Source organism: Anguilla anguilla, chromosome 16 (genome assembly GCF_013347855.1).
Source record: "Anguilla anguilla isolate fAngAng1 chromosome 16, fAngAng1.pri, whole genome shotgun sequence".
Classification (NCBI taxonomy): domain Eukaryota; kingdom Metazoa; phylum Chordata; class Actinopteri; order Anguilliformes; family Anguillidae; genus Anguilla; species Anguilla anguilla.
In genome coordinates, this window is record NC_049216.1 from 18,312,461 (window position 1) to 18,339,472 (window position 27,012).

The following is a 27,012-nucleotide window of genomic DNA, read 5'->3' on the forward strand; positions in this document are numbered from 1 at the left end:
TTGTGCTATTTTTTGTATATGTCACTTGCTACCGAACGCTGTACAACTTCATGGAACTTCGTGTGTGTAGCCTACGTCCACTGCAGCTGAGGGAGGCTGAATATCTGGAATATGCTATAAAGAAGTAAGGATTTGGTATAGTTTTTTTTTTAATCATTCAACCAAAATCTGGGGAAACCAATGAGTATACTTTCCACCTCTTCTACTAGACGGAATAAATCTCCCTCTATTACGATTGGTTTCACGGTAGTTTCTGTTGTACATCAAGACAGAAACTGAATCCTTCCAATATAAATTGGGGCAGCATTGGTTAATCTATATGACGAAGAGAGGATTTGCGGATGTTTGCCTTCCGCAGCCAATCAGATTAGTATATATATAGCAAGCCTATTTACCACCAAAGTAATAAAGACACTTTCCCACAAGGCAGTGTTACGCAGTGGGTACTCATGCAGGTATACACCTATCCTGCTGGTTTGGGCTACAATATGGTCTGGCCTCGGGCTGAAAACCACTGTTTTCAATGCAGACATTAAGAGTAACACTGTCATCTAGTGGAATCGTTAAATATCGCAAGCAACATATTTGACCCAATAATAAAGAAGCACCTGATGCGTTATCAAATCCTCATCTGATCATCTCTTATATTCATTGTAAATGCACCCATCTACTTTAATATTCATATGTTAAGATAGTTAAGTTTCAGCACGTCTATTAAATGCCCCGGTGAATTACAATCAGACTAAAATTAGCGTAGCCTACACCGTTCTTCCCTACGTACTTTCTACGGAAAAGTGCGCGGAGCGTCCCTACGTCATGTGGGCGGGACATGTAAATCAACCAGAAGCTTTCTGCTCGGTGATTGGCGTGATTTGAAAAACTAGTCATACTAAAGGCGGAGGGAAGATTTGAACTAAAAGGCAGAACAGACCGGGGGAAATAGGATTTGCGTTAGCAAAACAACACAACAGTTGAAAATGAGTAGGCCTATGTGAGTATAATGTTAAAATACTGTAAATATGTTAGTTAGATAACTGAATATTTATACATATATACGATATGAAATAGTTTTTTTTCACCCCGTAGGCTGCTACTTATTTTTTTGTGTACTGTGGTAATCGCTATGCTGTTGAGCTAGGCAATAGGTTTTTCTAGCCACCAAAGTTAGCTTGCTTGTTAGTGTTAATTGTTGGTGGTCGTCGTTAACGTAACATGATCGCAGTATCATATACCATTAGTTGGTTAACTAAACAACCAAATAGGAATGTTAGCCGGTGGATAGATATTTTATGAGCTACCATTTGTTAGCTGGAGAAAACATTCCAGGTAGCAACTAGCTAGCTAACAAACAACGTTTCACAGAACAAGGTCAATCTACTTTGCCTGCCAACTGTAGCTAGTTAGGTAACGTTACATCTATATTTGGCTTACCAGCAGTCTGCTTTGTTGTAAATAAAATGTATGGGCTAATTGATTGTACAGGAGACCAAAACATCCACGAAAACCTGCCCCGAAGAAACCGTCCAGTAATCAAAAAGACCCTGTTGGCGTAAGTACACGCTAACGACAATTCGTAGCTCGTTAAGTTAGGCCTATGTTGTCACCAGATACGTGGTTGTGCGTTTTTATTATTTTTTTTACTTTGAAAATATGTGTGCCAAATGCACCATTAACTCACCCATGAAATGAACGATGTAATCGGCAACATGTTTTTTTGTTGTTGTTATTATGAAACTTAGTGGCTAGCTGGCTAAATCGTTTCAGTTCACATGCCGTTGTTGCTTGCTCCTGGGTTGTGTAGTTCTGTAATGTCACGCACGGTTGTTTCTGTACAGGTGTACTGCCGTGTTCGACCGCTTAGCACCGAGGATGGAGAGTGCTGTATCGAAGTTATCAGCAGCAGCACCATTCAGCTACACGCACCCGATGGTCTCAAAGCCAACCGCAATGGAGAATTTAAAGAGGTAGACGTTTGTCAGCAGATTAACAAACTAGCTAGCCTTGTACGAAACGACTGAAAGCTTGCGTTTTCATTTGAAATATTGCCTTTTTTCTTTGTTCATTCATAGACTCAGTACACATTCAAGAAAGTGTTTGGCCTGAAAACATCCCAAATCGAGTTGTTTGAGGATGTGGCTAAACCACTTGTTGATGACCTCCTTCGCTGTAAAAATGGTAAAGGCAATTAAATTACGTCCTAAACTTTACAGCTGAACGTTTGTAATTGACAAGTTTATGAACATGAATGTGTATATGTTTTAGTGCCTTGATTTTAAACCGTTATTGTGATGGAAAGTGATTTTGTTTGTTGTGGTTGTAGGTTTGCTGTTCACTTATGGCGTCACGGGCAGTGGCAAAACCTTCACCATGACGGGCTCTGCAGGGCAGGGTGGGCTTCTGCCTCGCTCTCTAGACATGCTGTTTAACAGCATAGGCCCTTACCAGGCCAAGAGATTTGTAAGAAAAACCTTCTGCCCCATCTACAGCTTGTCATAGTTTCTTAGCCCACCTCACATGATCTTTAAGGTTTATCCGTGTGCATATCCAGGTGTTCAAGCCCGACGATAAAAATGGCATGGAGGTCCAAAATCAGGTTGATGCTCTACTGGACAGACAGAAGAGAGAGAGCCAGCAGTCTGTGCCAAAAACTCCCTCCTCCAGGTTAGTGTCCTGCCCTCTGGTGCTGTAACTGCAGTGCTTCCGCTGGGGGATTGCAGAGTGAAACGACGGAGCAGCGTGCATGCGTGTGTGCAAGCTGTTCCTCTGTATTTGAAAAGGGGTGTTTCAAATGCGGGGGGAAAAATTGGTTTATTTTAAAGATGTTTTATTTAATCTATTCCCAACACATTTTCAGGCAAAGGCTTGACCCGGAGTTTGCTGACATGATCAACCCACAGGAGGCTTGCAGGGCCGAGGGAGTAGACGAGGACAGCAGCTACAGTGTTTTTGTGTCTTACATAGAAATCTACAATAACTATATCTATGATCTCCTGGAAGAGGTCCCATTTGACCCCATCAAGCCAAAGTAAGTCCTGCTTATACTGGGATGAAGCTTACAGTACCCAGTTCTGTTCTGGGTGACAAATGTGTGTGTTTGCAATGTTGTGCTCTTAAAGTTTAGAAAAGGTAGGTTTTCCAGTGTGAATATGAAAGCATCCTTTCATTTACAATTAATTAACACATCATTGGACTGCAGTGGTCTTTGCTGTAGCTGCCCAGGTTGTTGTCTTGTGCCTTGTGCATGGTGCCATTGTGTCATGAGTCATTGCATGCTAATACATGTATCCAAGGTGCTTTTGCAAAACAATTCTATTGAGCTGAATTCACAAATGTACGCAATTAACCAACTGTTCTTTTGTAGCATGCTGTTCAAACTGTTAAAATTGGATGGGTTCTGATTTGTTTTCATGAACAATAAAGGATATTTTACATACTTGCAGAAGTTTGGCAAGCAGCTGGCTTTGCTTTGGCTGGTATGGGACATTTTGAGGTTTTGTGAAAATACTCTTCAAGTAACTACAAATTAACTCATACAGCAACTTTGTTTTCAAAGGCTGTGCATATGAACAGATTCGTTTTACAGTATTTCTTCTATTACAAATGTAAATATCTGTTTTTATGTCAAGCCTGTGTTTCTTTGAGCCTTGGTCTCAGGTTGCATGGACCATAGGAAATGGTTGCAGCCAAAAACAATAATTGTTCTTCAATAATTCTTTGAAGAACAATTAGGTAATACAAATCTATACAACCTCTGGAGGCAGAATATTGCCATACAGGCTATTTTGGAGTTACTTTAGTGTTTTTCTTATGCCACACACACCCATGCCAGCTATTGTAAATTTGGCAGTTCATCAGAAAATTCCATAAATATGTAAAATATCATTCCTCACACGCAAACTGTGAGCCAACTGAAAACTTAGACTAAAATGGAAATGATAAAAACCCCACAAAGTGAGCCATTTCTTTAAAAAAATCTGGAGCTGGTTGTCATGCCTGCGCACTGTTCTTTCAGACCACCGCAGTCTAAAATCCTGCGTGAGGACCAGAATCACAATATGTACGTTGCTGGGTGCACAGAGGTCGAGGTCAAGTCAACAGAAGAGGCCTTTGAGGTTTTCTGGCGAGGTAAGCTGGTGTTTTAATATGAAGATGCTCTTAGTTCTGGCCACCATTCCTTGAAATGTGCATACATTTGAAACATTAGCCAGCTCACCCACCCCTTTTTTTAACGGTGATGTCCCAGGTCAGAAGAAACGGAGGATTGCCAACACCCAGCTGAACCGCGAGTCCAGCCGCTCGCACAGCGTTTTCATCATAAAGCTGGCACAGGCTCCCCTGGACGCCGACGGGGACAATATCCTTCAGGTAAAGGTCGTGTGAAGGGTGGTGCGGAGGCTCTCCGGCCTTTTGACTGCATCTGCTGTCCTATTGCAAACGGACTGTTTTATAGCCGTTGGCAACCCTGGCTGTAGCTGCGAGTGTTTGACTCACCGTTTGGTATCGAATACAGTCTGTGCCAGAGTTCTCGCTGGAAGCTCTGCTGGGCAGTGCATAAATTGCCTGTAGTCGCCCTGGAAGGGAGGGTTCCAGTCCCTCCGCGCACTAGTCTCTCACGTGTGTGTGTGTGTGCGCGCGCGCGTCTGCGCACTTCAGAGCACAGGCTTATGTATAGCGACATGCAGTGTGTTCATATACTGTACCCACAGCCTCTGCGGTGCTAGTACAGTGCTGTGCCAGCTGAGGACGTAGGCCTGTTACTGTTGCTGTTCAGAATGGTGACGAGCGCTGTGCCTTATTGAAGGATAAGGACCAGGTGAACGTGAGTCAGCTGTGCCTGGTGGACCTGGCGGGGAGCGAGCGAACCAGCAGGACCCAGGCCCAGGGCAGTCGCCTCCGAGAAGCAGGTGAGCCGCAGTTCCCTCTCCTGTTTAGCAGAGCCGTGGCAGCCTGGGAAATTAACTTCTGTCACCCTCCACCCTAGGCAACATCAATCAATCCCTGATGACATTGCGCACATGCATCGAGGTCCTTCGTGAGAATCAGATGTGCGGTACAAACAAGGTTGGCAACTATAAAATGAATATTAGACTAAGTGTAATCTTAAATGGGTTTTACTGGGAGTGCATTTTTAAAATCTCATCTCTTTTTTTCTTCCCTTCTCAAATTCCCACAGATGGTTCCATACAGAGACTCTAAAATTACTCATCTGTTCAAGAATTATTTTGATGGGGAAGGCAAGGTTCGCATGGTCGTATGTGTGAACCCAAAAGCAGACGATTATGAAGAAACCTTGGTGAGACGTTTGAAACTCATATTTTAATAGTATTTATTGTTTTCAGTTATAACCCTGAAGCTTAATTTGTTCATTGGCTAAAAAAACACTTTAGAAAATTGAAATGTTATCTACTGTGGTATGGTTCTGTCCTTACAATTTGCTTAGGTATTGCTTTTTGTTTAAAAATGAACAGAAAATTTATTGGGGATGTAGTTCTTTGGGTTCACCACTTAAGGGCAAATAGACCCCGCCCCCCCGGTTCGTGAAATGCATTGTTATTGGCAGGAGTACCCTTAGCAAATCTCCTTAATGTGTGTGTAATCAGAGATTGTTCCTCAGTTTTTATTCTCTTCAAAACCGTGGCTATGTTTTGAGAGCTCCCACACTCTTTAAATCCTTGAAAGCTCTCAGAATCGTAACACTCCAAATCAAGTGCGTGGAAGTTGTTAAATGAAAGCTTTTCGGCGGTGGTGCTTTTGAAGTGCCGGGTTTCTTGGCGCGGCTGACCTTGACAGCCCCTGTGCCGGTGCCTGTGTGCGTGCCGGTGTCTGTGTGTGTGCCGGTGCCTGTGTGTTCTGAACGTGAGACGGTGTGTGTGCCGGTGCCTGTGCGTGCTCTGATCTCGCGGCGGTGTGTCCTGCACAGCTGGTGATGCGCTTTGCAGAGATGACCCAGGAGGTGGAGGTGGCGCGGCCGGAGGACCGGCCCATATGCGGCTTCACTGCGGGCCGCCGGCACCGCAACCAGGCCTTCAAGGAGGAGCTGACCCGGCAGCTGCAGGAGCGGGGCGGCCCTGTGAACGGAGGTAGACACGGCACGCCCTTATTTCTGCTGCTGCTCTGCACGCCTGTGCTGTCTCCCCCCCAAGAAAAGTGTTTACATGAATTTGACAGTGCACTGTCTAGTTTGACCATGAGACTGTGCTCTCTGTCCCACAGAACACCCCTCAGTCCTCACTCAGCTCATGCACAGCTTCCCCCCGCTGCCCCCCTGCGAGATCACCGACCCCACAGACGACCACACCCTGCCCCGCCTCATCCAGGTGCTGGAGAAGAGGTACAGCATCCGCAAAATGATGGTGGAGGAGTACAACAAAGCCGGTAAGAGAAGGGCCTCGTCTGTTCATGCGAAACTGAATGTGTGCTGTGTGGCACTTCCCCCCCCCCCCCCCCCCCCCCTCACTGCCTTTCATTTTGATTGCGAGATATTCATTTTCTAAATATAATAGTTATTTACTTTTTCACTTACACAGCCAACATGCTGAAATCGATGCTGAAGGATTTTGACGGCAGCCTCGTCTCCAAGGAGAATTTCATCCAAGAGCAGAGAGGGAAGCTGGGACAGAAGGACAGCGTCATCTCCTCCCAGAAAGCTGAGGTGGATCGTCTGGAGAAGAAGGTCAAAATGCTGGAGTACAAGGTGATCCCCTCCGCCTCCCCCCTCCCCCGTCGCCCTCCTGCTTCCGTATGCCCGCCCCGCCCCCCTTAACCACCGCGGCTGTGTGCAGATCGACATCCTGCAGAAAACCACCAACATCTACGAGGAGGACAAGCGCACGCTGCAGCAGGAGCTGGAGAGCCGGGACATGAAGCTGCAGAGGGAGATGTCCGATAAGAGGCGCATGGAGGCGCGGCTGCAGGGCGTGGTCTCCGACACCAAGCACAAGTGGGAGAAAGAATGCGTGAGTGCCCCGTCTGCACCTAAACACGGCCATTCACACGCCAGTGCATTACTGTAGACCCAGGCCTTTGGGTAGCTACACGTCTTCACACATGGAACCATTATGTCATAGCTGTGTCTGCAGTGACCAGTGTAAGACCTTATGTAACAGTGTTTAGTGTGATTATGGAGTTTATAACTGAGTGAAAGAATGAACACCGGTATGCATGCATGTCTCTACTCAGTAGGTTGTGAGTTTTTGACGCGCGGCTCTAAGGAGGTGTTTTCTGCTAACGGGGCCTCTGCTTCTCCCCCCCCCCCCCCCCCCCCCCCCCCGCTGCGCGCAGGAACGGCGGGTGAACGCCAAGCAGCTGGAGATGCAGAACAGGCTGTGGGTGAAGGACGAGAAGCTCAAACAGCTGACGGCCATCGTCACGGAGACCAAGAGCGACTGGCCCGACCAGGAGAAGCCCCAGCGCCCGTCCCGGCAGAAGGACCGGGGGCCCCTGAAGAGATCGGCCTCGCCCTCTCCCGTGCCCGTAGGTTACGCCGACGTGCTCTTCTAGAACGCCCCCGTGCGTTCGAACCCGCCGCCCGCAGCCGTCCGTCTGCATGGCCGTTTCATTTTCATTCATGAGGTCCTAATACAGAGAGCGGGCATCGGGTGCTCCTCATAATGCTTGTGTTCATTAATTGTGTACTCTGTTAACAAACGGTGGTGCATGGATGTCTTCCTGGGTCCATCTGTCCGTCTGTCTGCGCTGGTGCATGCACTAACTCGGGCGTTGTCTGCAGGCCCCTGCGTGTTGCCGCCCCCCAGTCAGGCAGGGCGCCCCGTCCGTAGCCTCCAGTATTTCGGAGTGGGAGCAGAGAGACCGCAGACAGGCTAGACAGTGGGCCGCAGCGTGCGAGGGCAGGGTCTGTGAGCCGAGCAGAGAGAGGAGCAGAGACAGGTCCTGGACTGGGGAGCACCATGTCCCTGTTCAGCCCTGTGATACGGACCTGCAGTTTGGTGAAAGGGTCAGTGTTTGGCGTACTCCGCTGTAGGTGCAGCATAGGTAGCTGAGCCAACTTTTAAACTTTTTTAAAACGCAGTTTGGATGTGCTTAAAAGTGGCCAACGGCACCTTTTTATGTTTTTTTTTTTTTTTTTTTTTTTTGCGTGTAAAAAACCTTTTAAATTTCTACCTGCACATTAGTTAAGCTTTATTCCTTGAAGTCGGACGGTTTGAAGTTTTTTCTTTTTTTTTTTTTTTTTTTCCCCCCTGTTTGACCCCACAGCACTTAAATTGAGAATAAGTTTTTTTTATGCTATGAGAAAATTGTTCATATTAAGATGTTTTGTCTTCGCAATTCAAGTTTTGATGTCTTTATACTCGTTTTACTTTGAATGGTGTTCTAGTCTTGTCAGTCCGTTCTGTGTCATTCAGCTTCACCAGATAAAGGTTTCTTATCGAGCCCCGGCGGTACTCCGTGAAATTGTTTACCCGTGAAAATGAGTTAAACTGAAATGTGAAGTAAAGTATGACAATCATTTGTTTGCATGAGCTTGTCTTGTTTTCTATATTTTTTTTGTCCACTTACTTTGCTTCTGCATGTTAAAATAACCCTGATCAAGTAATCCTGTTTGTTTTGAAGCGTGATAATCCGCATGGCTTTTAAAGATCAATGCTCATGCTGTTCTACACCATGTCCTTGACCTCTCAAACCTCTCCAAATCAGCTTTGGATTTGGCGTCTATTTCATGTGAATGTTGGCAATGAATGAATTTTTATTGGAAAAAACCTGAAATCTCTGATCTTTGTGTCTTTTTTTGTGTATGCTGCAATGTCTGACTACCAGCCCTTGAAATTCTGAGAAGCTTTAAGACTCCTGTTAACATCCAGCTTTTAGAGCTTTAAAGGCAGTGAGGGGCTGATGGTCATTTCATTAATGCTCTGGATTTTTTATTTTTTATAAAACCAGTTCAGCAAACTTAATTTAAACTTCAATCATTTTGTGCATTCCCCATTTTAATTAGCTTGGTTATGATAAGAAGCATGCATTTGTAGTGCTAGCTGGGGTGGTTTTCTGGGGCCCTTGATAATTCCATGCATTTTGTTTGTGTTTGTTTTTTTGTTTGCTTTACTGTTTAATTGAGCAGACCGGGCTGCCGGTTCGGCAGCTGCACAGACGCTCGCGCTCGGCGGGTGGGGAGAAATGGGTAGCTCACAAACCGGCGAACGGTCTGGAGTTAGACACGGTCATGCAGCCTCACATTCCCAATGCCATTACGGTGTCCGTGCCCAACGAGAACGTGCTGTCCAAATGCGACAAGTACGTGCTGACTCACCAGGAGGTGGCGTCCGACGGGGAGGTTCAGACAAAACTCTTCAAGGTAAAAAAACAACAAAACAACAAAAAACACTTTCAAAACTCTTCAAGGTAAAAATAAAAATAAAAAAAAACAACCAAAAAAAAACCACTTTCAAAACTCTTGGCTTTTTTCCCCCCCCCACGATGTAGAAAACCTTTTGTGTCAGCATTTGAAATTGTGAGCTGCGAGGCGTTTTGTGAGAGATGCTGGTTTGATCTGGGTTGTTTTGTGCTGCTTGTGGGGTAAAGTGAGTAAATGTTTGATGTGAAGCGTTCTCATTCTTCCAGGGCGAAGTGTTCAAAACGCGGAGCGGAGGCCAGGCGGTGGAGTTCACCGATATTGAAACGCTGAGGCAGCAGTGCCCCACGGCCCCCAGGTCAGTCTCCGCCAGCTGCTGCTGCGCTGTGATTGGCTGCCACCACTGCTGTGCACTCCTGTCAGAGGTGGTTCCAACAGTGGCATGCACAGATGTACAAAGTTAAAGTTCCTAAACTAAAATGACGTGTAACCTGACGTGGAGGATGGACCCAAATCAGTTATATAAGGAACAAATCCTCATGCTTCTGTGGAAAATTGAATTATCTGTTTTTGGTGGAAATGTTTGTTCATTGTTCTTAATTTTTTTATTTTTTGATCCCATGAAGTAGAAAGAGGAGGTCATCTGAAAGCAGCCCTTCGCAGCAGGAGGGAAACGTGGAGACCAGAGTAAGTGTCTTATTTGCTTTTGCTCCTCACTGTACAATCCAAATTCTTCACTCTGGTGAAGTTCATCTTTGCTTTTTTTTAAGCAGCTGAAATATCTTGTTTTTCTTCTTTAAAAAAATAAAATAAAATTGCATAATATCCTGCTAAAGCTGTAAGTTAAAATCGAAGTGCCATTTAAAAACTAACCTAATCTTAGTCATGTGAACTCCATTCAAATTTAGAATTTTTACCAACTGTCGACACAAGCAAAGTTATTCAAATGTTAGCTCTAGACTTATGGTCTCTGCTTAATAATAAAGTAAACAATTTCAAATGAATTATTTATAGACACAACTGTTTTTTCCCTTTCATAAGATGTCTGCTATCCTATGAATGTGGAAACTTGGCTGCAGCTTGTTTCTGCTCTGATGTAGAACAGTAAGGTGCTTGGCTGGCATCGGCCAGTACGGCCGAGAAAATATCTGTTATTGATCTGCGCTCCAAAATGTTCGCATCCTCGCCCTTACTTGACCTCCTTAAAAGGTCTGTGATGGACATTTAGAAAATGTCAGCCAGGTATTAGTGCAGTATGGTTAAAGCAGGAAGTTTGGTGGCGCCTGATCTCAGCATAAGTTCAGGCTGTTTGCCTCCTAACGCTGCTGTGCGTTTCTAGTGCTCTGTGGCCATCCAGATGAGGCCTGCAGGACCAGCGTACCAGCAGCCTGGCTATCAGAAGTAAGCTCTCATTCTGTCCTCCTTAAAGCTGCACCTCACTGATGTGTGTAAATGTTGCTTTGAACGCACCGTGTCCCGGTCCCTAATGATCAAACTAAATGATGATTATGGCTCAGGCTATGAATTGTTAAGCTAGGCCCCAGGTCACAGCTTGACTCTACTCAAAAAGACGAGCCCTTTACATGCATACTAAAATGTATTTGTTTTGTGATGTTAGCTAAGTTTTCTGATGCAGCAATTTACGATGCTCATCGAAAGCGAAAGCCAGCCCACCCAAACCTGTGTTCAGTTGAACCAACGCCAAATATTAAGCTGAAATTAGAAGTAAAAATGGAGTAATGGTTCGTCTTTTCTTGCCTCACAGACGCAGAAAGCCCTCCGATCAGTAGCTGTGCTGCCGCGATGGACGCAGAGCAGCGTGAGCCTATTGGGTGTGCACTTTGCTGTTGAGCGTACACTTCGCTTTTGTGCAATAGCGTAAAATGATTTTTCCCCCCACACTACTCTCCTTCACCTTGAGCTTCAAACTTCATCTTTTATATATTATATTGTATTAATTGATAATAGGTTTTCTGTGGGCCTCTATATTTGTTACATTGACATAAAAAAGACAGTTGTATGCCAATCTGTCTTTATTCTACAAAAAAAGGAGTGACTGTCGGTTGACTACTTTGTAATCTAGCTGCTGCCTATATAGCTTTTTAATATACCAATCTGTAGTCCCGATAAAATTAAGCCAATTTCCACTTTTCTGTTGTCTATACATGGGCTTCTTAGACAATCAAGGCATTTGTTAGGATTTAAAGGACACTAAATACCGTTCCCTGGAAATCCTCAGTATTTATGACTATTTAAGTGTTGTGTCTAAATGGAGCCTGATTTTATTTTTTTAAACGATAAAAAGCCGACAGATGTGGAAATAAACCACAGCAGAAGGGTGTAGTGAGCATGAACACTGTCACTGGGCCCTGCAATGATGTATGTATCTTTGGGTCATCCTACCAAACCCGGTGACTAGGTGTTACTTGCACCTTAGTTAATCTCAGGAAGTAGTTCCACCCAATGTTCTGTTGATTTGTCCTCTGATTTCTTCTTAACTTATGCCACAGATTCTCTGTTCTTCCCCAAAGGTTGTAAAGTGCAGCAGCTTAACATTTTGTGCACTTTTATTACAGTTTTGTATCCGCTTGTATATGGTGATACTTAGTTCTTAGACTTCTGCTCTGCATTATTCCCACTGAAGATATACAGCTGTGAATAAATATCATTCAAGAAGACTGTGTTGTTCCTTGGAGGGGAATTGGGGGGGGGGGGTGTGAGTGATTGGGTTTGCCAAGTAGAAATGAACCTAAGAGTAAGCAGTATGTTTCGTTATGCATTGGCTAGTGCCTGTAGCTAAACATGGCATGCAGGAGGAAGCATTGGTACGGTCTCCCGTTCAGGGAACCGCACTTGTGAACGGGGGACCGGGCCTCTCTGTGCTGCACCCGCCCCGCTGTCAGGGAGGGCCCTCCTAAACGGGGCCATTTGTGGACCGCGTGGTCAGGTTCGTTCATTTTTTACGTCCCCTTGTTTATTCAGCTCCAGAAGACGGGCTCTGTTTGTGCTGAAAGGATTTCTTTAAGACTCCGTCAAGCGCGCGTTTGCTGTGCTAACAGATCGCGGTTGTATGTGGACAGCGGTGTTTACCCTGCGTTCTTCGGTCTGTTGACAGTCGGTGAGAAATGTTAAAGCGGGCGGTCAAACAGAAGCGCGCCGTAACAAGTGTTCGCCTCGCCCCCCCGCCGGCAGAGCCCAGGTTTCTGCTTGCTCTTCGGCTTTGCCTAAATTCCACTGCCCCGTTCTAAACGATGTTGCGCGTATTTGTACTGATGACGCGTTGGTGTGTCACTGCCGCATTGTCTTGTTCTGGGAAAAGGCGCTTGAGGGGAGGCACCACAGGTGCAAAGAATACATGTGTCTGTTAAAAACACTGGCCGTGTCCATTTTCTCTAAATTGCATATTTCCTGCACAAATTTTTTTTAGCAACTTATAGATATAGCTACTAAATTTTACATTGTGGTGCTTAACCAAGATAGTGGGTCATTTACTTACATTTTAAGAAAATATATTTTTATTCATAAATATATATTGTGATTTCTATTTGATGGCATATTTTGTGCAGAAAAATAAGCAATTATCAATAAAATCATTTTGAAAAACTGCTGAATTACTGAGCTTAATATGCAAATTTGAGCTTTTCAATTATTCCTGTGCTAATTTACATATGTTTTTAAAAAAATGTAATACAAAGAATGAATTTTTGTCCACATTCAAAATATAAAATGTCATTCTGATTACGGGAAAGGTGAATAGGTGAAAACATTCCTATCGCGCCTCCCCTTAAGGGTCAGGTGTCGAGTCCCTGTTCAAACGTCTGACTGGTCAGCCAAAAAAAGCAGATGCATTCATGCAGAAATATTTTCATTATCAGCTGTGTGTGTGTACTGATTGTGCCCCAGATATGTTAGTTCTTTTTCTCGTGAACACAAAGTGGTTTTATTGTGTTCTTTACGATCAGAGGTACTTGTCTGTCCTTCAGAGGTCGAAAGTATATTCCCCTGAACACATAAGAATAAGGGCTATGAGTGTTCTGCTCCAAGACGTTTATTCCTTTCTGTCCAACACCAAACTGATTATTCACTAACTGGGCACAAGCATTTATTTATTGACGAGCCAAGGTTGTGTCAAGGGCTGGAATTTTATCTGAATATTGCACCGAAAGTTAATATATACATATATTTTTATTAACTCCAAAATGTGCACAGTCGCTCTCGACATGCAGTTTGCTGCGTGGTAAATTGCATTAAGGATGAACATTAGCACGTGGCTGTGCTCTCAAGTGCATATTTGCACTTTGACTAAAACCAAACCCAGTTGACCTGGCTAAGAGCCAAATATGCAAGATTAACTCTTGAAAAGCTTCATCTGGTTTTGGTCTGAAGTCAAACAGTCCAAAACGTGGAGTGCTTAATTTCCATTGGTTATCGGGGCAACGTGAGCAGTATTTCCCAGTAGCCTGCCATGAAGTTGACCCCCTCACCATGCATCTGTTATACCTATTTATGACCAGTAGGTGGCAGCAATGGTCTTTGCAAATTCTTCACTGTAAACTCCTGTCCTGGTTTTGCTTTTGAATACTGGCTTTTAATCGCTACTGTCAAATGGGTGTCAAATGTAGGGTCAGAATTTTGTGAGCTTTGAAATACGTCTTACTGCGGGTCGGCTATTGTGGACCAACAAACATGCTCGAACGTGAGCGCGAGAAACACAACCACGAGCACAGGCCGTTTCTCATTCTGCTGCTTCATCATCGCCCAAATCCAAGACTATCGGAATGTCATTTTAATGTCCTTGTGTTTTTCTAGCTTTGTGCAGAGGACTGTGAGAAGTATGACTCATCTCATCAGGCCCATTGTATAAATGGGTTTGACGGCCCATTTGCCGCGACGCTTTTGCTAATGCTGGGCGGAGGGCGTCTCTTAACTGGAGACATTAAATTATCCTTAAAAGCATTTCAGCAGGTTTTAAATGTACCCGTCAAGTACTCACTATACGTGTGCCTGTCAGTACGTGTTATTTGGTATTTAATTGTCCATAAATTACAAATGTACGCAGGAATAAGACACTGGCTGACTCCCCCGCTCGCTGCGCTGATCTCCGTTGACTGTGGAACTCTGTTTGGAGCTGCAGCTGTTTGTGTGCTGCCCCGGGCTCATCGATGGCGAGTGTTTGGACTGCGATGAGGTCACGACCCTGAGAAACTGTCCCCCTGTCTCAGACGAGGCCGTGGCTGCTTCGCAGGGCTGAACTGCCGTGTTATTGGTGAGCCTCAAATGAAGCGTGCCTTAAGTTAATGGGCAATGCACACAGCCATTTGGCCCTCCTGAAAATGACTTCCAGCCGAAGTAGTGGTTTGTCATCGAGCTCATTTTATACATCTTGACAGTATCTAATATTACAATAATTACTGACTATAAAAAGGGAGACTCAATAAGGGTGAAAAGCCACATTGCAAACACGTTTATATGTATTTAGGTATAGTGTTTGTTACATAATATGCAAAATATAAATTCTGTAAATTGTCCTTTAACGAAGGTAACTGTTTCTGGGCAATTACTGGCTGTACTCCATGGAAGAGTAACAGGGTGCCCTCCCTCACTTTCCTCTAGATATTCCTGTCTGAACCGTGACCCTCTCACTGGTAATAAAGGGTCTGGATTCTCTCAGAATTGCTACCCTTGAGAATTATCATTACCATGCATATCTGCTGTATGATGCCATTTGCTCCTTGGGTTTTGGTCACTCCGTGCTTAATTCCTATGCCTGGGGGGGGGCTCGTCTGATTTGATGAGCAGGGCAAGGAAACAGCTGTCTCCTAACCTGCCGTTCCACAAGTCCTGTGTTTCCAGGACTGCCTGTTCAAATATTGACCTTCCCTGCTTTCAAGCCTTTGTTCTTCGTCTAACCAGGCGGCCTGTTAATGCTGTTTTGACAAACATCACGCAGGGCTGGAGCCTTTTATTTTCACTCAGACACTAACTAATGGCTGCTTAAATACCTTATCTGTGTTAGGCCTGTTTGCATTGGGAATTTTTTTGTTCTGTTGGTCACTTCATTTACCTATCTCAGCTGATAAATATATCAAAAAAATATTTGGGTTTTTTTTTTTGTTCCCCACTCCTTTCGTTGTCTGGGCCATGTAGAACAAGCAAACATGCGGAACAATCGTGTGTAATGACACAATGCAGTGTTCAAACAGGCAGTACACTGCCCTATCGGCCTCCTTTGCCTCCCACAAGGGGAACAAAACAACTTTGTTTTCACTTTTCTTCATTTGCATTGCACAAGCCCCCATACCTGTGGGCTCGTATAGAAGCCGATCTGCACAGATAATTCCTGTCTGATCCAGTCCCGTCGTTCTGTATCAGATGGAAATAGCATATTTTAGTTTCGCTAGTCTCGTCCAACCAGCAGAACATCACCACTCCCTCGAAGAAGCCTTTCTCTTTCTAATCTTTCTATGGGGGATATCAGTTTCTAAAAACTTTAATTGCTTTCCTTTGCACTGTGGAAGCTTTGTAAATTTCCATTAACCGACTACTTTAAACTAAACCCACACTATTATTTTGAAACCATACAGATGAGTGTTGAGTGTGAGACCTAAAAGTGCATGTTAAGTGCAAAGCTCCAACATACACATTTCAGGCTCCTAATTTACAGTACAAGTTCCAAAAGCACATCCTAGGGACGCTGCCTAGGGGGTGGGGGCGTGGCAGAGTGTAGTTCTGGATCTGTCACCGGAAACACCGAGCGGGTCACACAACCGTCCTTCTCTGTGTTTCGAGTTCTTGGCCAGTTCCGACCTGCAGCTGGTACGAGGCCTGGTAAGGATGTGTTTTCACAGAGCGAATGAATGCCTGGGTCTCTCCCCGCAGCTGGATGGCTGGCGGGTGTTTTTGTTTGGGAACTCTGGCTGGCGGGGCGATGTCTGGTGCCCACACAAACAGGCGTCCCGCTCCGCAGCGCCTCCATCATTCTCCTCTCCGCTGTTTTCCTCCTGGCTGACTGCAGCCTCGCTGTTTGTGTGTTCCCCGCTCCTCTCTGTCCTACTACCCCAGGCACTGCTATCAAAAGCCATTTAGAGCAAATGTGTTTGCTCTATGGAGAGTTACTGGAAGCTTTGCCAAGTCACTTGATACTAGTTGTTAAATGAGAACCTAAACTCAGGATACAGCATTATGCCAAAGTACACTTTTATGTGCAAGCACGTGGGCGTGAGTAATTGTTGCTTTGTTCAGAGAAAGGAAAACCCCTTCATTTGCTTTCACAAGTCACTTGTAATTAATTTGAAATGTGTTTAGAAGAATTCCAGCATTTGAATCGTGACCTTTTTTGGCGATTCTAGTAACGGAACAAAACATTGTGCAGCACCTGGCCACAGCTGTTCGGCTGCATTGAAATGGCCCAGTAGTCAGGACTGCCTTTAGTCCTACTGTTCCTGACACACGATTAGAGGGGTACAGCGGGGTCGTATAGCACGTTTGTATGGAAGGTGTGAGGGCCTTACACAGCTCACACTGTGTCTGACAGACGTTCTGTCGGTGTGTTACTGTGGAGAACACACACCGGCGTCTCTCTCTCCCTGCTCCCCCGCCTGCTGTAATTAAACAGAGTGTTTGCTCAGTCGACGGAGTGTGTTTAAAGCACACACTGAGGTTCTGGTGCTGTGTGAGGTCGCCCGCTTTACCGCTTCCTTGCTTGCATTTCGCAGGCGCTTGTTAAAACACCCGTGGACAGCCGGATACCTGTGTGAGACCAGCCCAGGAAGGCAAGTATCACACCTGAGCACCGCCCTCCCCTTATACCCCCCCCCCCCCCCCCCCCCGCTCTGAAGGGTGCACTTCTGATGGACCGTGCATTTAAAGAGAAAACCAGTGGTTCATAAATATTCCAATGTGGTGCTCAAAGAGGAAAATCTGGTAGGATTATCATGCAGTGTTTACTGATGTAGGTAAATAATACACCAAATCCGGCTTAGTGTCACTGAAATGCGGTCAGCACCATGGCGCATGGAGAGTCAAAATCTGCAAACATCCCACTGGTACAGGAGAGTGACAGCCTGTGCAGTGTGTGTGTGTGTGTGTGTGTGTGTGTGTGTGAGAGAGAGAGGTCTTATGATAAACTGCTGTTTCTTTGTTTCTTACATTCCTAGATGGCTGTGATTCAAACTGTTATTGCCTGTTACTTTATCTAAAAATAAAAACAGGAAAGAGGAGAGTAACTGCCCTTGATGTGGGAGAGGGTGTTGATATTGATTAGCATTTGATTGGGGAGGAAAAACTAATCTCCTGTGTTTGGAGGGAGAGGAGAGGAGATTACACTGAGCCCCCGACACAGTCACAGCACAGTGACCGGTCATCGCGTTCGGTGAAAGTGCCTCTGCTTTTTAGCCATTGCAAAATAAGTCATTCACAACTGAACACAAACACTGTTGGACTGTTGAGCAGATGTGAAGTTCATCCAGGACACATTCACCTGTGTTAGGCTTATTTGCTTGAGTCAGGTGACCTGTTTGTACAGTTAAAAGTATTGGTTTAGCCCCCCCAGCAAATGAATGAACACCGTCCTGTTTAAACATGCTTTAATTGTGCCATTAATGCCAAACTGCGTGGAGTGCTTTTTATAGTTAAACATTTACTTTGCCTTTTCACCTTGATGTGAAGCACCCTCCTGTGGTGGAGTGCTAATTGCTTTGCCGCCGCTCAAAGACATCTTTTGTCATTCCCGTCCTTTTCGTCTGGGGGAAAAACACTGCAAGGACAAAGCCGCGTTCTGTCCATCTCAGACATGACGCTAACTGGGGGGGTGGGAGGGAAACCCTCGGCTAAATTTACTGCCTGTGTGCAGTCTAATGTCCTTCCCAACTGGAAAATCCATGCGCAGCACCGGAAAGGCCACAGAGAAGCTCTCTCCTCCTCCATTTTCCCCTTCGTGTTTACCTCAGATTTGTTTTTTTAACTGATGGACACTTGTGCGGTTATGAGGTCTTCCTGTCGGTGTCTAAATTACAGAGGAGGCAGGGGGCAGTGCACTCAGGATTTGGGGCCCTTCTTGCAGTGAGATGTCTCGCTCGCTCTTCGCACCGAAGGGGGAAATTGTGTGATTTGTCACACTTTGTATGACATGGGAGGGCAAGCGCTGTCACTTCCACTCTTTGTGACCCGGGAGCGTGTTCTCTTCCCCGCACAGAGGCACTGTCCCAGCATCACTTCTGCAGCCTAATCCCTGCTCTCAGAAAAAAAGCCATGTGGCCTAGCGTTCGCAATGCACTGATTTCTCGTCCTGCGCTTGGGTGTCTGTGGACTTCTGCATGATCGCTGATGAGACAGACATGTTTGTAAACACAAGTCTGTGAGGACACTTCTTTGGGGATATTCATAGCTTTTGTACCTTTGCACAGTCGGCTGCTTTAATCCAAAAGGAGGGTAAAATTTAAAATAGTCCGTTAGAATCGTTGCGGCAAAGCGGACGCGCAATGTATGGATGAGCTCGTGCTTGTGCGGGATGGTCCTGTGGGGAACGCAGGTATGTCTGCTCTCATCCAGGGGTTCCTGTCACCTCCCAACCCTCCCCCCACTATCACCCGCCCCCCCCCCCTTTTAACCTAGCCATGCAGTTTAATGCAAGGCCTGACAGTGGTCTTCCTACACTGACTGCTGACTGCTTACTCTGCACCCAGACATCAGAACATTCACTGTTTCAACTTTGCATTTTACTGGCCTCCAGGACCTTCTGTCTGGCTATCAGCCCTTTGGAATGCGTGTCCTGGGCTCTCTGATGCAGAGGAGCTGGAACAGGCCTTACTGGATAAAAGCTGGATTTTATGGAGTCTTGTTGGATGGTTGTTAAGCTCTCCATGGGAGTCTGCCTTCATCATTATGGCCTTGTCATGCATCCCTTCTCTGCTATAGGGACAGTAATCCCAAAAGGAGAATGAGTTGGCAGGGGAGGTGTTTTGTTTTGGGGGATCCAAACAGTTCTGAGAACGAAGCTCCCGCAAAGCAGCATAAATATACAATTACTGTTCGTTCAGACAATGGCAACAGGAAATGCTGCACAATTACACAAAACCCTAAGCTGTTGCAGCTTCAAATATGTGTTCATGGAGAGTGCGTGATACACGATCGTACAATTATGGGTTGTGTTGGCTGTTCATGTTTGCTAGAATGGGTAAGGCAGAGAGATGGAGGTTCAATATGTATGTAGTGTTTGTACATATACTACATGGCCAAAAGTATGGAGACACCCAACATCTAACATCTTATTCAAATTATGGGCATTAATATGGAGTTAGTCCACCCTTTGCTGCTAAAACAACCTCCACTCTTCTGAGAAGTCTTCATACTAGATGTTGGAGCATTGCTGCAGGGATTTGCTTCCACTCAGCCAGAAGAGCATTAGTGAGGTTGGGCACTGATTGGGTGATTAAGCCTGGCTTGCAGTTGGCTTTTCAATTGATCCTAAAGGTGTTTGAAATTAAATTTAAATGTTTAGGTTTGTAATTTTATGAGCTATATGAGTATTCAGTATGTATTTATGAAAGTAACCTATATTGCCAGTATTTTTAGCAACGCACACTTAATGGCTACATCACTGGGAAGCAAGCCTCATTTATCATATACGTAAAATGTATATGTCGTGTGTCTGTGCACGTGTGTGTGCAGTGATTTTGTTGGCCTCGGTGATGATTAGGCTGTGTTTTTTGTGTTGACCTCAGGTTGCCAGTTGTGACGTTGCCTTGTTGCAGAGGAGGAGCTCTTGCCCTCCGCGTGCAGTCGCTCTGATCTCTGCAGCAGCTACAACATGTCAATATGGCACTTTGATTACAGCCTTCCCAAACTGTTGACTTTAATTCTAATAGAAAACAGATGAGACCTTTTGCTGTGGGCAACCACCAAATGTAGCAAATTCTCATTACATAGTCTGCAGTTGACTCTGTTTATTTTCATAAAGCCAGCTTGAGCTGGCTGCGCAGTTACCGGCGCTTATAATGACAAGCATTTGATGTTGGTTGTCACGCGTAATTCCGCCTGCTGATTGCTGGATATTTAGAGTCTGTGTGGTAATGGGAACCAGACTTCTTTGTTTTTGTTTTTTTTTCCCCCCTCCACCCCAAGTAGGAATGAATTGTCTCGCTGTACAAAACCACATCTTATGTTATTTATGCTGTGATTCTTAAACTTGGTCGTAGTGGTTCAAAAACAGCAGAATTATCCACAGAAAGGATTTATTTGTGTGGTGGGGCTAGTGTGCACTGACTGATCTTCTGTGCAACACTGTCTATGCCAGGGAATCCAACACACACAAGTGCAGAATGTACAGTATTTTCAGATCCATCCCATTTCACAAATAAGTTTGCTTATTTGAGCTACAATTATTCCAACAAGAATTAGATGAGAAAGCATAGATGCAATTGTACTGATAATAAATGATATTAAAGATGGCATAACTGACACTTTGACAGTTCCTGCAGATTCTGTGGCACTAACTCACCAGACTGAAAAGACCCAGCCCAACTTTGTGCATACTGTATATTCTGCTCTGAAAGGTAAGGGAGGACACACATTTATAATACAGTGTACAGAATACAGTGGCCATGCCCTTTGGGATTTGGTCAGGATTCCATACTAGACCAAATTGTCTGCTCTGTGCTTGAGGTTTGAGAGTATGACTGGATTCTTGTAGGCTATTATTGGGAAGAGCAACTTGGTACTTCAACTAACTTCACAGTAATGAATTTGTAACTGCAGTTTTAGCCTGATTTGCAACTGTCTAAGAAAATGGCACCACTGCCAACATGGCCAGTCTAACCTGACCTACATTTCGTCACACCAGATGGACAGTGAAATGGTCCAGGACCACAACTGGTGTGAATAGAATAGAATAACTTTTCCTGAAAGAACTTAAACTGTGGCATCAGAATTACCAATAAATTACACTAAATAAACATTAAGGTGCAAAGCCCAGTTCATTACATTGACTACATATGGCATCATTTCTAAAAACACGAGCAGTATAGTAAAATGACTACATATTAGACATGCACAGCATCCGAGTCCTGCCCTGCTACAGTGCTAACTGGTACATAGCACTGTGCAATGTGGCCATTTTCATTGAGCAGCTACTTCACAGTGACCAGGAGGTTTATGTTCATTGTCCAGTAGTATATCCATTGAACAGATGATTGTATAATTGTCAGTCTGAGGTCACATCAGAATTCCGCTCTGAATAAAAGGCCTGCATGCCATGGACTCTCGGGTGCTTTTTTCTTTTACAGAGCATATTAAACAGTTATTGAATTATTCTCTGCTCAGTGGCGCGTGTTATTGCTACGGACAGATTTGAAGTGAATGAAGCTGTTAGACTGTGGTTAAGCGGATTTATCAAGGGTGCCAGGAATCGCAAAATAAACCCGATAACAAGTTTTATTTTTGCAGAAATAAAGTGAACACTTACTGGCCATCAAATCCTCTTAAATGTTTTTCTTTCTCATTTTTTTTTGCCAGTTCACTCCATTCTGTATTTGTTTTGTCTTTACTGGAACCAAACGGGACTGACTGAACTTAAAGGAATCATGGTCTTCAGGGTGCAAAAGAAAGCTTGGACTCACCTAACTCCAGTACGCTAGTGTTTCACTCATTACATGCTTTTAAATGTTATGGGATTATTTTCATACTGAAGCAGAATCAGAAACGGCCTTGTTTGCGTACCCCATATTTGTTGGGTCACCAAATTAAGCGTCTCATGCATCAAGGTATGTTTATTTATGTTTTGATCGCCAAATCGACTTGTCGTGTCCTTTTATGATGTAACTGAATGCAAACCGTATGGCAGGATTTGCCTTGAATGAGTGACAGTAGTTTGCACCGCTGCGATTGGGCCAAGGTGAGAGGTTCTGACATCACGGGCGGTCGCTGCAGACAGGGGGACGATGGCTCCAGGTCAGCGTGGAACCAGCAGCCCTGCATGGTGCGGACAATGGACATCACTGAGCGCGCTCACCAACAGGGCAAGAGGGTCAGCACCCTGCAGTCCAGGGGAACAATTTAGCCCCATTTTATGAAAGTCAGCAAAGTAAATATTTAATCCAGCGTGAGATTTTTTCGGACCTCTCTCTGCCCCTTTCGGTCAACAGTTTAGCTCAAATTTTTTTTGCCATAAACAAAGTCTGCTTTCAATTACTTGTGTGAAATTGGTTCACTGGGTCCATGCATGATTAAATATTCATTATGTTAAACTAGGCACTTTCTTTGTATATAAATCCATATTAAATTTGGCTGGCTGTCTGCCTGGAGCCACATCAGATGGATTCCTGGAGTAAAAGAGCCCACGCTCCTTAGCAGCTTGGCTCTCTGGGGCTTGTTTGTTTTTGTTCTGATGTAAATGACGGTTTGTTGTGGATATTTCCCTACCTTTTCTGTTTGCTTGCCTGGGCACACATGGAACCTTTCAGTGAGGGGAAATGTCGGAATTTGCGGTAGCCATGGGAAAAATAAACAAGTGTGTCGGTCAGTCCGGCAGTAGGGGAGTGGCAGTGATCTCCCAGGAGCGGGGGGGTGGGGGGTAGCCATGCCTTTTCTGATAAAAACAGCTTACAGGAAAACATGTGCCTCATACCTTTTCTTCCAAGCAACATGGGATTTTCAAATGAAAAGATTACTTTAAAAGACCTCATAGAACATTACATTTTAAAGTATTTGACATTCCTCCCAGATTCTTAGCATGAGTCGGATGTTTGTTTGCTGATGATTTTTGTTGGGGGCCATTGTGTTGACAGCACAGAAGTAATGCGTGTCTTTCTGAGGGCCTTGGTGAACTATGACTGCTGCAGGTGTCCATAGGGGAGAAACCCACAGGGGCTGTGCTGTTCCAGTAGAAAATAAAAGTGAACAAAAAAGTTGTGATTTAAAATTGCGAACCTGCCCAGCAATGTGTTGATTTATTTGTTCTAACTTCCTTTTATTCATTTTTTTGTTTCCTTTTCTGTAAACTAGACTAGGTAAACTATTAAACTCTAGGTTCAACTGGAAGCTGTAAGTCTATTCTTGTCTATTTGCACTGTAAACTGGAGTTTGTTTTGACCAGTGACATAGGCTGTCATAAAGGACTTTATGTTCATGTGTTTCAACATGGTTGTCGAAAAAGTACATTTTCTCATCCCTCTGAATGGAAAAAAAGTGATTTCGTATTTTTGGATTCAAAAATGTATTGTAATTGTTTTGACGTAACAATAGTTTTTCCATCGTAAATGTCATTAACATTTGAATTATTTCAGTATGTTTATTGAATAAAGATGATTTCTCATGCATCGGTGAATGGAAAAAGCACAAATTTTTTGACTTTTTAAAAAATCATTTTTGGACATAAGAATAGACTTTTTAACATATTTCTTGGATATATATATATATATATATATATATATATATATTTAGATGATCATCCTGTTCTCCTTTTGTGTCAGTTATTTCTTGCAATCCATCCACCTCAATTTCATCTTTTATTCTGAGTTTAGTATCTTGTCTCCTCTACCCCTGTCTTTGATGTCCAGCAGAGGCAGCAGCTGCAGCCCAGTGACCAGGGGTAACCTCAGGACTTTGAGCCCAAGATTAAACGCATCAGTCCTTCCAAATGCAATGTGCAGCATGCCTCAGTAAAATGTATTTTCTGTCTTTCCCACTGTGTGCAAATTTTTACTGCACTTATCCATGAGTTCTTATCCATCTGAAAGAAAAACCCACACACAAGTATTTGTTGCATTTATTATCACTTTTTTGCATGTTTGGGGCGGCAGTGTAGTATAATGTGTAAGGTGCTAGTCCTGTAACCTAAAGGCCACAGGTTTGATTCCTCGGTAGGACGCTGCCGTTGTACCCTTGAACAAGGTACTTAACCAGCATTTCTTCAGTATATATCCTGCTGTTTAAATGCTGTCTGCTAAATGAATGTAATGAGTCTTCATTCATTTATTTCACTTCATATGAATGGAAAAAGTACACATTTAAGACATTTAAATTATGTTTCACTTTTTGGAGGACTGGAGCCTATCCAAACATGCATTGGGTGAGGGGCAGGAATACATCCTACACACACTCATTCACTCACATTCATGTGCATACCTCTGGGAGTACCTAGAGTCTCCCATTAGTCTCCTAGCATGCATGGCTTTGGACTGTGACCTGAGACCAAACCTTCTGTGAAGCGGCAGAGCTATCCGCTGCACCATCATGCTGCCTGCTATAGTCATGCATTCTGCTGGTTTTGTTTCTGTGAAATACACAAATGTCATCAAATAAATTGTCATTCATTGCTGTCAATTATTGTTGAATACATAATATTTCTCATCCATCTGAATGGAAAAGCACAAATGTAGGATGGGTAGGAAATAATGTTTACTTAACAGCCACCATGAAATAAACTATAAGACATGTGTTTGAAACAATTTATGAGAAAAAAAAAACAATTTCAGTAGAAACCTGCAAAGTATATAAGCCTATATAACCTTATGTCCAAAAAAGGTAAAAAACAATGAAAAAGAATAAAATGCTATATTTAGTTTCAGATGGGTAGGAAATAATGTTTAGAAAACAGCGACCATGAAGTAAACAAGAAGAAATGTGTTTGAAAAAATTCATGAGAAAAATTCAATTTCATTAGAAATCAGCAAAATACATAAGCCTATAGTCTAATTCCCAAAAAGAGTAAAAATGATAAAAATAAATAAAATGCTATTTTTAGGTTCAGATGGGTAGGAAGTAATGTTTACTAAACAGCCACTATGAAATAAACTAGTAGAAATTGGTTTAATAAAAAATTATGACGAAAACGCATTTCAGTGGAAAACAACAAAATACATAAGCCTATAGGCCTTATGTCCACAAAGTGTAAAAATGATAAAGATAAATAAAATGCTATTTTTACGTTCATATGGGTAGGAAGTAATGTTTACTAAACAGCCACCATGAAATAAACTAGTTTAAAAGTGTTTGAAACAATTTATGAGATAAAATCAATTTCGGAAGAATCCTGCAAAGCATATAAGCCTATAGGCTTATGTCCAAAAAGTGTAAAAAATATTTCAAATATTAAAATGCTATTTTTAGGTTCAGATGGGTAGGAAATAATGCTTACTAAACAGCCACCATGAAATAAACTAGAAGAAATGAGTTTGAAACAATTCATGAGAAAAATTCAATTTCATTAGAAACCGGCAAAATACATAAGCTTATAGCCTTATGTCCACAAAGTGTAAAAATGATAAAGATAAATAAAATGCTATTTTTACGTTCAGATGGGTAGGAAGTAATGTTTACTAAACAGCCACTATGAAATAAACTAGTAGAAATTGGTTTAATAAAAAATTATGACGAAAACGCATTTCAGTGGAAAACAACAAAATACATAAGCCTATAGCCTTATGTCCACAAAGTGTAAAAAATATTTCAAATATTAAAATGCTATTTTTAGGTTCAGATGGGTAGGAAATAATGCTTACTAAACAGCTACCATGAAATAAACTAGAAGAAATGAGTTTGAAACAATTCATGAGAAAAATTCAATTTCATTAGAAACCGGCAAAATACATAAGCCTATAGCCTTATGTCCACAAAGTGTAAAAATGATAAAAATAAATAAAATGCTATTTTTAGGTTCAGATGGGTATGAAATAATGTTTATTTAACAGCCACTATGAAATAAACTAGTAGAAATTGGTTTAATAAAAAATTATGACGAAAACGCATTTCAGTGGAAAACAACAAAATACATAAGCCTATAGCCTTATGTCCACAAAGTGTAAAAATGATAAAGATAAATAAAATGCTATTTTTACGTTCATATGGGTAGGAAGTAATGTTTACTAAACAGCCACCATGAAATAAACTAGTTTAAAAGTGTTTGAAACAATTTATGAGATAAAATCAATTTCGGAAGAATCCTGCAAAGCATATAAGCCTATAGGCTTATGTCCAAAAAGTGTAAAAAATATTTCAAATATTAAAATGCTATTTTTAGGTTCAGATGGGTAGGAAGTAATGTTTACTAAACAGCCACTATGAAATAAACTAGTAGAAATTGGTTTAATAAAAAATTATGACGAAAACGCATTTCAGTGGAAAACAACAAAATACATAAGCCTATAGCCTTATGTCCACAAAGTGTAAAAAATATTTCAAATATTAAAATGCTATTTTTAGGTTCAGATGGGTAGGAAATAATGCTTACTAAACAGCCACCATGAAATAAACTAGAAGAAATGAGTTTGAAACAATTCATGAGAAAAATTCAATTTCATTAGAAACCGGCAAAATACATAAGCCTATAGCCTTATGTCCAAAAAGTGTAAAAATGATAAAGATAAATAAAATGCTACTTTTAGGTTCAGATGGGTATGAAATAATGTTTATTTAACAGCCACTATGAAATAAACTAGTAGAAATTGGTTTAATAAAAAATTATGACGAAAACGCATTTCAGTGGAAAACAACAAAATACATAAGCCTATAGCCTTATGTCCACAAAGTGTAAAAATGATAAAGATAAATAAAATGCTATTTTTAGGTTCAGATGGGTAGGAAATAATGCTTACTAAACAGCCACCATGAAATAAACTAGAAGAAATGAGTTTGAAACAATTCATGAGAAAAATTCAATTTCATTAGAAACCGGCAAAATACATAAGCCTATAGCCTTATGTCCACAAAGT

At 42.9% G+C, this 27,012-nt stretch overlaps 1 protein-coding gene across 5 annotated transcripts; it reads left to right on the forward strand.

Annotated features, from left to right (window-relative positions):
* The first annotated feature begins 875 nt into the window (after positions 1-875).
* Positions 876-11,983, forward strand: kif23 (kinesin family member 23). 5 transcript variants are annotated; one of them, XM_035396794.1, is made up of 23 exons: positions 876-991; positions 1,483-1,549; positions 1,836-1,964; positions 2,070-2,175; positions 2,321-2,457; positions 2,549-2,661; positions 2,855-3,025; positions 4,013-4,125; positions 4,244-4,365; positions 4,802-4,904; positions 4,982-5,061; positions 5,174-5,293; positions 5,921-6,080; positions 6,214-6,375; positions 6,528-6,694; positions 6,783-6,956; positions 7,282-7,473; positions 7,730-7,954; positions 9,077-9,310; positions 9,577-9,665; positions 9,934-9,994; positions 10,647-10,708; positions 11,073-11,983. In XM_035396794.1, exons 1-23 carry the CDS (start codon positions 978-980, stop codon positions 11,095-11,097), a joined length of 2,826 nt encoding a protein of 941 aa, XP_035252685.1. In that variant the 5' UTR covers positions 876-977; the 3' UTR covers positions 11,098-11,983. The 5 variants fall into 5 exon arrangements, with proteins under 5 accessions (XP_035252685.1, XP_035252686.1, XP_035252687.1 ...); XM_035396795.1 differs by having other exon boundaries at positions 9,937-9,994; XM_035396796.1 differs by lacking the exon at positions 7,730-7,954.
* The last annotated feature ends 15,029 nt before the right edge of the window (positions 11,984-27,012 follow it).